Below are 12,568 nucleotides of genomic sequence, written 5' to 3'. Positions count from 1 at the left end.
GCAGGGAGTGGTGCTTTCTTGCAGGTTTGCCGAGTGGAAGGTTCGATGGATTTCTCGTGTGCTCTGGATGGCAGTCGTGAGTCAGTCAAGTGTCAAGTCAAGTCGGCGGGATAGCGCGAGCTCCAGTGTGGGAGCAAACCATTCCTAAATATTATTATTAGCACATTATGCTGGTGGCCAGAACCGTGAGATCAATATTGAGCTTGTGTAGAAGCCATTTTTCTGTCAATTCTCGTCTCATTGTTCACTATGTACATGATAGAGCGACCTTTCGCACTTTCGCGAGTGAAAGACGAACTCGAGCTAAATGTATTCGACGCCCTGATCTGGGAGACGAACTCGAGCTGAATGGATTCGATGATTCATGAGACGAACGCGGCTGACGAGACGAACTCGAGCTGAATGGATTCGAAGATTCGCGAGGGCACAAGCTTTAGAAAACACTGTATAATATGGGCGCATTCTGCTTCGTTCGTACCTTGTTTCGCCCAGGGTGGGGAGTGTGAAAGATCTTGCGCTTTCATGCATTCCAGAACAAAACAGGCACGAAAAATGTTAATCGTTACAATTATTATCTAGGTTCGAGGATTCGTGAACGTTCTGCTGAAGGCCTCATTATTCAGGTGGATTCCTCTTCCTCCGCGGCTGCTCCGTTACTTAGTCCAGTATTTCGGCTGGTATGGCTACTTCCTTTGTCTCGGGGGCAATTACTTGACCCGTAACCATCCAACCGTAGGACAAAGAAAGAGCAAACTGCTCGTATATAATCACACAAGACCAAGACTGCTACACAGTTGGCCATACCATGGTATTCAGTACCCGCGAACTAACTTTGCAAAGCCGATAATGTGATAATTTAAAAATGTACCGTGGTAGATCTACATGCACCGATGGCAGTCTACCACCACTTCGTAGACTGTCTCCCGTTCATTTCTGTGCTCCTGTCTCTTCTCGTGAGTTTGTGCACTCGTTTTGCTGTTTGTTTGGTTTATTTGAATTCGCCCAGTAAACGTGTACTTCAGCTATTCTCTCCTCCCTCTTCTGAATTTGACTCTCCGCTGGCCTTCTCTCCTCCCACCCCCGGCCTTACATTGTATTGGGCCTCCGCAGCCCCCCCCCCCCCCCCCCACACCACCACCCCACGCACACACTACATAATTGTCACATAGCACAACTCAACCATTCGCTCCCCTGTTATTGAACACTCCTGCTCGTTTGGTCTCGCGAATCCAAATAAAATCAATCAATCAATCAATCAACTCGTTCTGTTATGAGAGACTAAGGGTCTACCCACTCTTCAAGAGTGGGTAGACCAACCATCACATTAATTCCCCGCTCTACACTTGACAGGACATCAGCCATATAACACAAGAACTCTGGTAACCATGGTGACTACAGTGACACATTTTGGTCTGTCCGCAGATTGAGACACATTTTATACACAATTACCATCATCATCATCATCATAATCATCAGCACGAGCAGGACGGTACAAACCACCATGCAGCACATCACACAAGTCATTGGTGTTATAGCATGCGTTTGTGGCAAAACCCGCATGGTACTTCATCCAAATGCCTACTTGAAAACGAGCAAAGTTAGAACAAACAAAGTACAAGATGAAGGTGCAGCATAATAGAATAATAGAATCTGGGAGAGGAAGAAAATACCAGGTATACAAGGCATCGCAGAATGACGGTCACCAGCTATACACACCCTGAGAGATAGAAAGAAAGAATGAAAGAAAAGAAAAGAAAAAATATCAGCAACACGCATGGGCAATAGGCTGTTGGCCAGACAGAGCACTGACAATCTATGATGGGGCCACAGACTCTCGAGTTTTTTTACCGTTCAAGCCATGGCACGGGCAATAGCCGGAACAGCAGTCAGTGGAGGCAGGCAGAGGTGACGGCGGCAGCAGTGGTAGTGGTGGTGAATGGGAAAGATGAGAGTAGAGAGGGGAAAATCATCAAAGTAGAAAGAAAATGTCTACATAATAACTCTGTTACAAGGTAGTAGAGTGAAAACTGAGAGCAGCACAAAGAGCATTGGCTAAGGCTAGAACTGTTCTCTACTCAGCGGCTATACACTAGCATAATTATAATAACATGTAAGCAAGCAGTGGCAGTGAAATTAGAAATTTTCAAAGTGATGATGGAAAACCGGGCCTTCAATCTGGTTGCAGTGGCCACACGCTGCCTCCACTGATCGCGTCATCGGTGGCGGTCCACAAGAAAAGGTTCCGATCTGACCAACATCGGAATGGATCTGCTGCAAACCTTCGAAGAAGCTATCGAACTGTGGACGGCCAAAGTGAGTCACAGAGCGCAGGCCGGTGAAGAGAGAGCGGTTGGAAATCTTCTGGAAATGACGCTCGCAAATGTACTGTGCAGAGATTGGACGAGAAGGACAGAGAGCATCAGGACCCGCACTACTCAGGACAACCAGAGTGTGAACAGTTCCTAGTACCGTAGAGTACAGCGAGAGTGCCCCGCAGCTACCACCACCAACCACCCTTTCGTGGTCGTGTTTCAGAGATGGTGTCCTGTCTGTAGGTCGTACGACACGTACCCTGTACACACTGTGCTCTTTGTCCAGGCAATTCATACTCAGTTTACCTTCGAGCAGACACGAGCTCCACACAACAACATGCTAAGTGTGACCTTAGTGCACTGAGGCTCTCACACCGTACAAACTTAGTTGCATTCTGCCATGCAATTTTCATTTTCCTTTCCCTGGCTGCAAAATCAAGGTTGGGTGCTCTCGCAAGACAGGGCAAAGGTACATGTATTGTTAAGTTGTCTTGGAAATGCAGTTAATGTAACCTGCATGACCGTCGGAACCGGTCCGGTTGGTCACGTCATCACCGGACCAACTTGTTGGCCACCACCGCATGTTTACTGCTGAGGAGGTTATGTGTACCATGCCACATTCATACACAAACTGTGTATGAATGTGGCATAGTATGGCCGGACCAATCAACAACTGCTTCCGGCGGTCCTGCCCTGGTCACCACTTTTAGAAGTCATGGCTATTGCAAAGGATGGGAACTCGGATGGGAAGCCAAAGATGACTAAATGGTCCACACATTATGAGCTACAATAGTATAACAATAATACGAACGATTCCCTTATAACTTGTGCAACATCGTTTTCAGATCTTTCTATTACAATATGATCTTTGATTTGAGGGTGTTGCTTTTCCTGCAGATGCAGAGGAGTCAGTCGGACTGAATCTCATGAGAACCTGTGATGTTTGTGTACAGGAGCAGCTTGAGTCGTTTTCTTTCAGATGCAGTTACCACCAGCAGTGGATGGGGTAGGGATATCAGCGAACGCACTGCGCAGCCCATCTGCGCAGGTCAGCCTGGCCCATCTACGCGCGGCCGACAAGAAAACTCATGAGTACTTTCATTTTTTTGCAAAATAAATCGTGCGCAGAAGATGCACGGAATGGCTGAAAACTAGGCTGAGGAATAGTAGCATCCAGAGACTCTCAAACAAATTCATGGTCCATCGCTTCTGACAATGGCAGCGAAGACATCAGGGAGCTGATTGCAGCAACTCTCTACCAAGCGCGATGCTGGTTACTCACCAGGGCAGGGCGCTTCCATCGCGCAAGAAATGGCCGCGAACGAGAAATGGAAGTCCGATTTTGGAACGATCCAACCAGGGAAATTCCTTGAAAATTGGCCTGAACACCTCTCATACTGGTGTTTCACGATGTGCAAACTTTCAGAGAAATCGACCGGGGAGAACGTGGTGAGTTCGTGGGTCCTCGAGTATCGCGTATGATTTGAATGGTGACAGAAGAACAGTAATTTTACGACTCCCAGCGGTGCAAACAGACCGCGGCCATGTTTTCTCTGTCGGCCGCGATCACGTTCAAAAAATCGATGACGCAATGCATGCGCAGAGGCCTGCGCAGTGCGTTCGCTGACATCCCTAGATGGGGACACCGGCCCAGAAAAGAACAACGGCAGCAGTAGCTTACCAGCATAATGGTACGCAGGTCAAACTTCTGGTAGAACTGAGTGATGAAGATATGGATGTCCGTCAGGCGGTCTTTGTCATCCTGTTCCACCTGTCGGATGATGTCTGTCAGCCATTCAAACTGCTTCTGGGTGCGCGTGACCCACAAGAAGTACACCTGAGGCAGGAAACAACACAATGATGGCGAGCGACAATTAGTCACACCTCAGCGGTCAGATTCAGCTCCAACAAACACTAGTGCACCACAGGCGATGATGGACTCAGATTCAGCTCCAACAAACACTAGTGCACCACAGGCGATGATGGGCTATTGGGAGATGATCAAGGGTTAGTTACACTTACCAAACTAAATCCTAGGCTTAGTGCATCCTAGGCTACAGGTCAATATCACTTATTGTGAAGCATGCAGTTTCTAACCATGAACTACACAGGTGTGCTGTATACGCACCTGTGTATAGCATTCATACCCAGTCTGTACTGTGTATATAGCATACATGCCCAGTCAGTAGTAACTTTACCTTTTTGCAAGCAATGTGACTGTTGGCCTGTCGCTTGAAGACGAGATCCTTTAGAATTGATGCAAACGGAGTGACACCAATTCCACCGCCTACCAAGACGGCAACCTGGAATTTGTACCAATCCTGATGGCCCTCACCAAATGGACCATCAAGATAGAGCTTTGGGAATGTCACGGCTCCCGTGATCAGGTCCTTGTTCTTTGCGTTGTCTGGATCGTACACCTGGCGAACGTTGTGTGTCCACGGTCCAACTGCACGGATGTACAGGTCGAGGGTGACTTCATGCGGTGCCGATGTCAGGGTGAAGGGATGGTACTCCTCGGAGTTGAGTGCTAGACAGGCAATGCGACACCACTGGCCAGATAAGTAGTTGAAGTTGGTGGGCTTCTTGAATTGCAAGTGAGTGACTCCGCTCGGCAGCTTCTCGGCCTTATACACAATGATCTTAGTCTGGATCGGGAGCAGAAACACAACAAGAAAATGTCAATGCACCAACAGTTCATACTGTAGTCCAGCGAACACACACTGTCAGTATCACCTCTTATGATATGTGCTCAACAACGCAATGTCCCTACCTTCTTTCGGCTGATACTGATGAGCTTGTCAGCTGCAAAGAGGAGTGCCGGGCCGATGAAGTACCACTGGAAGAGTGGTGGCTGCACAAGACGTCCACTTCCGTGCAGGATCAGGAGAGCATAGAGGACGAAGTACAGGTGATGGGTGAACCAGAACGTGTTGAACAGGTAACGACGGGCCGTTGGCAAAGCAAACACGTACATGGTGATGATGACCAGCGTCAGAACATAGCCGGTCACACCTGCATACGCGTGTGTGTGTGGGTGGGAAGAGAGAGGCAGGGGTAAAGACAGACAGAGACAGACAAACAGACAGACAGACAGATAAACGGACGGATGGACAGACGGACGGACAGACAGGCAGGCAAGCGGGCAGGAAAACAGAGAGGGAGAGAGAAAGAGAGATAAAAAGGTAAACCGATGTGCCAGACAGTGTTCTTGGACCAAACTTAGTGCTTGTGGAACCCGATCCTCCAACAGTCCACTCTCATATTGTGCTTCTGGTTAAACTGCTCATCTTTTTTCCAACCAGGCCTGGATCTTCTTGAGTTACACATCCATGAGATCCCCAATACAGCAGCAGCAGCAGCAGCATAGGAAACTGAGTAAAGCATTTCGCCATGCACTGGCTGGCTCTGGATGATGATGACCAAGCTGTCACACTTACCGGTCAGAGTGCTGAACATCCAGAACTGGAACTTGGGAAGCTCATCAGACAGATGGTAGTATTCGCGGAACAGGCACGTGAGATCGTTGGCCGTCTGCGTGCTGATGTGGTAGAAGTTGATGCAATGTCCGAGGATATGTATGACGGTGTAGAAGAGTGCTGTCATGGCAAAGGCCTGCAGGACACCGCACAGCACAACAGTGTGCAATGGAATGTATATGTATGGACTATACCACGAGTACGAGGGGTATACCGCCGAATATTTTCACGAGTGCGTTAGCACGAGGGGCAATATGAGGGACATGGTATACACAGAGTACGAATGGTATTGGTATACACAGAGTACAAATGGTATAATCCATTTTAATCCCATGATACTGTCCCAGATGTGGAGCAAGACCAACACTAAAGCTCCCTTATTCTTGGCGTGACCCATGCGAACCGAGCGGGGTGTACCTTTCAGCCGAGCTGGTATATCTCAATACGGCCGCTGATTAACTGAAATTGCCACACCATGGGATAAACCATGATTTGAAAATTTCCAGCACACCATAACAAAATGCAAGTGGGAAATTATACTCTATTTACTTTATTTGCTAACGCACATAATTGGAAAATCTACACTACTTGTAGCCCTTTTTGGCCAAAATCGGACACTTTCCGGTTTTTTCTGTGGGCTCCAGGAACGTGTTTTGACATAATCTTGACTGGAATCAAAGTTTCAGGCTGGGTAGACTTCTACCGTAGTCAAAAGGTAGTAATGCTAATAGTATTATAGAATGCATGTGTGTGTGTTTGTGTGTGTGTGTTTTTTCCTTTTTTTCTACAAAATCCACATATCTCCAGACACTGGGGTGAATAATGGAGTGTGGTGGTGGGGCCCAATAAGCTCAGCCGACCAGAGGTCTCGGCTTCATAGCTCCATGGACGCACCAAAGGGAAGTCGGGTAGGGAGGATTAAGTTGAAAAAGAAAACAGAAGAAAGAAAATGAAAAGATTGTATTGCTCAGTGAGCAAAAGAATGAGTTCAGTATTGACGTGAACGCTGTTAGACTTTTAAATTCAAGAGGAGACTGTGTGTGTGTGTGTGTGTGTGCACGTGTGTGTGTGTGTTTACACGGGCAAGCTCGCATTAGGGAAGGTTATAAAACTGCTGTTGTTAAACACAAATTCAGTTGCTGTACCTTGTGAGCTCCATGAGCCGCATCGAAGGGAATGACACGGTTGAGGAAGGTCTCACGGAGGTGAGTGATAACATTACGACTCATCGTGACGAGCAGGGAAGAATATGTGAACATCATGGCGGACGCAGCTCCACGCGTCACAGTGACACCATAGCCAGCAATGCGACGCAGACCGGCATGCTCACGTTCCACCGAGTAGTCTGAAAGAAACACGGCAGGCAGGTGAAAGCAGGTTTGAAACTTACACGCTAGTCATGACAGTCATGACAGTCAGGCTAAAACCTTGCTTTGACAAATACCACACAAGCAAGAGTGGTAGCTTGTACATGAACCTATGCACAAACAAACTGTTGATGCTCACGACCATTGAAGACTACAGTCGACTCCACTTAGAACGAACTCGCGTATAGTGAATTTCATAATGTAGCGAGCCAGTGTCCATGTCCCTGGTTGAACCCATATCAATTTGACCCTTTGTAGCGAACAGTTTTCGTTTTTGTAGTGAACCTTATCTTGTAGGGCCGTATGTAAACCAAATGCACTCCTACAGTCACCGGTCACATATCAGTCATTACGTGTTGCTTGTATGGCGTGAGTGCATTTCTATTATAAATACATTCGGCTATGGAGAACTAATTCTCCCACACAACGGTGTTTGTTTTATCAGGAGTCGACTGCATGACTTACATCAGGGTTCTAGCCAGGTCGAAATAGTAGGGGGACGGACGGGCAGGGGAAACAGTTACCTCGTAACCCATTTTTTTCATTTTGCAAAAAGTGTCTTGCCATGCAAGGTGCAACGTACGGCTCGAACCCCGATTTTAACTCACACAAGTGTACCTTTACATTATGAGCCATGTGCATTTTCATGTGCATTTTCATGTGCATTTTCATTGGATGGCATGAAAAAACACAAAAATCGACAAGTGAGTAGGAGGGAGCCACCTTTTCACAGGAGGGCGATCAATCAGAGTAGGGGGCGCTGCCCAGAACCCTGTGTAACATTCAGTTGAAGACGCGTTGAAGACTGCAGTATGCATGCAAAGGAATCCTTGAAATATAGTAAACAAACAGGAGAAGTTACTTTGCTCTCCGGCGCTTTGGTCTCTGGCGCTTGCTCCTTTTCGAACTTTAGCCTGCTGGGTGGAATGATATGTCTAATCAGGAGGTTGCCGACTTTGCACGGCAGACTGAATGTTCGTTTTGTTTGGGGATACTTGATCCAAACGACCAATGAGGTGCTCAAGGAGCAAAAGGAGATGTCCTGTGAGGTGACCCGTGTGCGAGAGGAGGCGCTCCGTGAGACGTCCCGACTGGGAGAGGAGGCGCTCTGTGAGGTGTGTCAGAGTGGCAAAACACGAGCTCTCACTATCAGAGCTCCGCTTGTGCAGGATCAACCATCATTTCCACTGGAGAAAGTGGCTGTTGACATAATGGGCCCTCTTCCAGCCAATTGTCGTGGGAACCGTTACTTGATTGTGATAAATATGTGATTATTTCACTTAAAGTGGACGGAAGCGTTTCCTGCACCTGATATGCGCGCCGACACCATTGCCACTCTTCTCGTTGACGGCTTCTTCTGTAGATATGGCATTCCATATCAGCTACATTCCAATAGAGGGGCCCAATTTGAGTTCTGGCTATTTGCTCGAATCTGTACCCTGCTTGACATTCAGAAGTCACGGACGACTCTGTATCGACCGTACAGCGATGGAGTGGTCGAACGTATGAATAGAACTCTTGAAGCAATGCTGTCAGCCCATGTGAATGATCACCATAGCGACTGGGATCTCTACCTGCAGCGTTGCCTACTTGCTTATCGTACGAATGTCCATTCATCGGCCAAGCAGACTCCGGCCATGTTGATGTTCGGTAGGGAAATCAACTTGCCTGTTGATCTCATGTTCCAGAGCCCTACCGGCTCCTCAACAACGGTGTTCTCCGTCGGGCTTGCCGGGTGTTAGATTACCATGGCCGGCTTTGTGCGTACAATGGATTTGTGCGACCCATCCTTGAGTATGCTCCCCTTGTGTGGATGGGAGCTGCATCCAGCCACCTCGCCCGACTCGACCGTGTGCAGAAACGTGCAATGGCCATTATTGGCCCTGGTGCCCTTCTCCAAAGCCAGTGCCACCGCCGGATTGTATCTGGGCTGGTATACCTGTACAAGCTCCAGTGCATCCCAGGACCACCCCAGCTCACTGCCACGATCCCCCCCTCCAGCCAACCATGTAGAAGCTCGGCGCACCCGGAGTTAACCCCCTCCTGGCCAGCAGCACCATGTGCAGCTGCAGCAAGTCCTGGACAGGAGAGCACCTACCTATGCTTCTCGCTCCTTCCCGTTTTCTGTCATCTCAGTATGGAACAGCTTGCCAAGCGAAATTGTAAGGGCTCCACTCAGCTTGAAGCGGCTCCACACGTTCAAAGAAGATGTCCATAAGTACCTCACGCACCAACACTGGCTGATGGCTACCGACTTCTACGGATGAACTATTGATTGTGGCACGGGTCATGTTCCTTGGTTCGGCTATGCTGATGATATTGGGCTTCATTTACCTTTTATTATTAGTTTGTTTTGTTTGTTATGATTTCTTGGTTTTCCACCCGGTTAAGTTATAATTTAAATTATTATTTGGTGCGGCTTTAGCCCTATGTGGTTTTTGATTTCCCTTTTCTTAATTTCGTATTTAGCGCTTTTGGGCGTCATTCTTTTCTTCTCATTATTTCGCACCAAGTTATTATTTCTGTCACACCGGGTATTCTCTAGCTTCTGTTTGTTTTGCAGTTGTTCTTGTGCAACCCCCCCCCCCCCCACACCCATTTTTCGATGCCTAGTTGCAACGCTGACGCCGAGACCTCTGGTCGGTTGAGTTGCTCCCAGCACATCAGCACGTCGTCCCTACATCCCCTATGTTTTGTCCTTTTTCTTGTTTCTTTTTGTTCTCCACCTGTTTTCTATTAGGGCTGTGTCAATAGTAAAAAAACAAAAAAACAAAAAAACAGCTCTTGACGATGTCAGCAGGCTATGTCTCACAATTCAGCGTGCGCACACGTGTGCACGGGCAGCCGCGTTTTGCTCTCTCGCACATACTGAGTTTATTCACACACTCGTTCCTTTCTTTGGTTCCTTCCTTTTGGTCTTTCTGATGTTGAAGTCCTTTTCGCGGAGAGTTGTCAAGAACCATTTCCTCTTGATATGTCTATGGCCAGTGCCAGTGAGTGAGGGTTTGTGGATCGTAGCAGGGATGCTACACCTGGCACATGATGTATTTCAGATGCGAAAGAGCGCTTGGTACACTGCAGATCTGGGATGCACACTCGCTCAAACATTGCACATAATGTGCAAATCTGGATTGTACACGTGCTCAAACATTGCACATAATGTGGAAATCTGGATTGCACACGTGCTCAAAAAGTGTATAATGACAAGATACTTACAGTAGGCTCTCTCGCCAAATATGGCCAGTGTCACTAGCTGGTAGAGGGCAAACCAGAAGATGTGCAGGCGATAGTTTTCCCACACTCGCTGCATGTACAGGAGGGAACGCGAGTCCTTCTGTGTATCCTCGCTGTTGCCAAGCTCTTCATCCACCGGCAGAGGCTCGACGTGAATGCTTGAAGTGAAGTCTTCATCCTCGTGACTGGCATAGGCCTTCCGTGCTTCCTTTGCTGCTGCTGATCCTATGGGAAACAATGCATCATGATGTGCATGAGAGACCAGGTCAGTAATGATGAGTAATGATGAGTAATGATCACAAAGTACTCATAGCACTACACAGGCACATGTAAGGCTTGGTGCAGTATCACTGCAAGACAAAACGTGCATGTCATACATCACTGCAAGACAAAACGTGCATGTCATACATAATTGATGCCTAAAGGTATTTGTGTATACATAGTGAGTGGCCCTAATTCATAGCATGTATGCACCCCTCCTCAGGATGCTCAATTAGCATGCATGGCAAACTTCTACAAGCTGACCCATGTGACCCCTGTGTGTGTGTGTGTGTGTGTGTGTGTGTGTGTGTGTGTGTGTGTGCGTGTGTGCGTGTATGTGCGTGCCTACATGCTGGACGGGTGGTGATACCGTGGCAAATACTGCTCCACAATACACAGCTGAATGGCAGTGGATGACAACATCTGGACATGGGCTGCATCAAACTCGCACAGTATTCTTCTGCAATAGCCTGATTTCATGAGTCACAAACAGAACCCAATACAGTGGAGATCGGATATAACGACCTTGCATATAACGACGGATTGAGTTTAGCGACACAATTCTGTTGCCCAAGTCGTTTAGTAAGTCCTTTGTGAAGATCGGGTTTACAGTCCATTTCAAAACTAAAGACGCGTACCTAGGCAAAAACCGTTATGCCAGCATCTATACCACATAAAATCTGTGATCACTTTGTGCATAATTTTTTCCAAATTGGGCGTCTGTTATCCAATCGTTTAGAAACTATATGAGAGTAATTGTGGAGCAGACCTGAGCAATATTCCGAAAACTATTCTCAAAAAGGTCCAGCCAAATTTGAAATATTTCAAAAACCTACGCGTCTATAGTTTTGAAATGGACTGTAGTGACAGATCGAATAAAGTGACATTTTGTTCTCTCCCGAAGGAGTGTCGTTATATCCAATCTCCACTGTACATATAATAAACCAGGGGCGTCAGACACGCTATGGTCACTACGGTCTTGACCGTACCACTATTTGCCCCAGGTACCCCTCAAATCAAATGAATAAAACACTGTGAAGTTGGGCTCTACATTTTCAACATTTTCAGCAGAAACCCCTCCGCCTCGAGTATACTCCAGTCTCAGATGGCTGACCGCACCACTCAGATGGCTGACCTCACCACCCTAAAACACCTGCCGACGCCCCTGGAAGCCAACAGTGATACGCATTTCTTCTCACTAACGTACTGCTCTTATCTGCCCTGAGGCCAGTGGCAAGGCGCTGCCTGAACTGTGCTGCATCAGTCTCATCTTGGCCGCCGCCAGCACTGCTCACACCGGCAAGTTTCTTCTGAGATGTCGCACTGGTCACAGTGGTGGTAGCTTTCACAACGGACTTCCTGGCAGTCTTGCCGTGAATCTGCATGGCCGTGGAGTCAAGCTCGTTGCCATACTTGCCAAAGATCTCCTTAAAGTCCTCCACTGTCAGGCTGGTCTTGTGCGCTAGACCAGCATCCTGGAGCAGACAAGAACAGCAACAGCAGGAAGTGCTGAAAGAAGTCGAGTAGAAATAGATAACGCTGGCTCCTGATAAGACAGATTTACAGGGCCAAGGAGATACTGGTACATGTTCAATAGATGCGGCGGTGCGTGGCACTACTGTTGTAAACGACTCGCTCCACTAGGCCCCGGGTATCAAGAACATGGACCCAAAGAATGTCCAGACCGGAAAACAGGAAAGCTACAGGAAGGTAAAAAATCATACAAAACCCATGCTCCTTATTACAACGTAGCCTGACATTTGTAAGAACAAGCCCCGGGGTTGTTGCCATGACATTATTGAAACTCGAACCTGGTGTACTTGTTGCAATTACATGCAGTGTGACGTGGACTACAGAATGTCCCTTGCCTAGGTTATAGTAATAAATTTGTCTTCTAGGGGGGATGATGGTTACT

General features: G+C 47.6%; 1 protein-coding gene across 2 annotated transcripts in view; it reads right to left on the bottom strand.

Moving 5' to 3' along the window:
- Positions 1-1,523: 1,523 nt before the first annotated feature.
- The window catches only part of LOC135814532 (dual oxidase 1-like), a 25,708-nt gene continuing 14,663 nt past the window's right edge, over positions 1,524-12,568 (bottom strand). For both annotated transcript variants that reach the window (XM_065327658.1, XM_065327659.1), the window contains exons 15-22: positions 11,861-12,128; positions 10,375-10,617; positions 6,937-7,136; positions 5,753-5,927; positions 5,086-5,327; positions 4,511-4,960; positions 3,994-4,149; positions 1,524-2,385 (exon numbers count right to left, since the gene is read on the bottom strand). In XM_065327658.1, coding sequence (XP_065183730.1) covers positions 2,134-2,385; positions 3,994-4,149; positions 4,511-4,960; positions 5,086-5,327; positions 5,753-5,927; positions 6,937-7,136; positions 10,375-10,617; positions 11,861-12,128 — 1,986 coding nt within the window. In that variant the 3' untranslated portion in view covers positions 1,524-2,133. The remainder of the gene's footprint in view (positions 2,386-3,993; positions 4,150-4,510; positions 4,961-5,085; positions 5,328-5,752; positions 5,928-6,936; positions 7,137-10,374; positions 10,618-11,860; positions 12,129-12,568) is intronic.

The sequence above is a fragment of the Sycon ciliatum genome, chromosome 4 (genome assembly GCF_964019385.1).
Source record: "Sycon ciliatum chromosome 4, ocSycCili1.1, whole genome shotgun sequence".
NCBI classification, from domain to species: Eukaryota; Metazoa; Porifera; class Calcarea; order Leucosolenida; family Sycettidae; genus Sycon; species Sycon ciliatum.
This window is presented reverse-complemented; position numbering and strand designations above follow the sequence as displayed.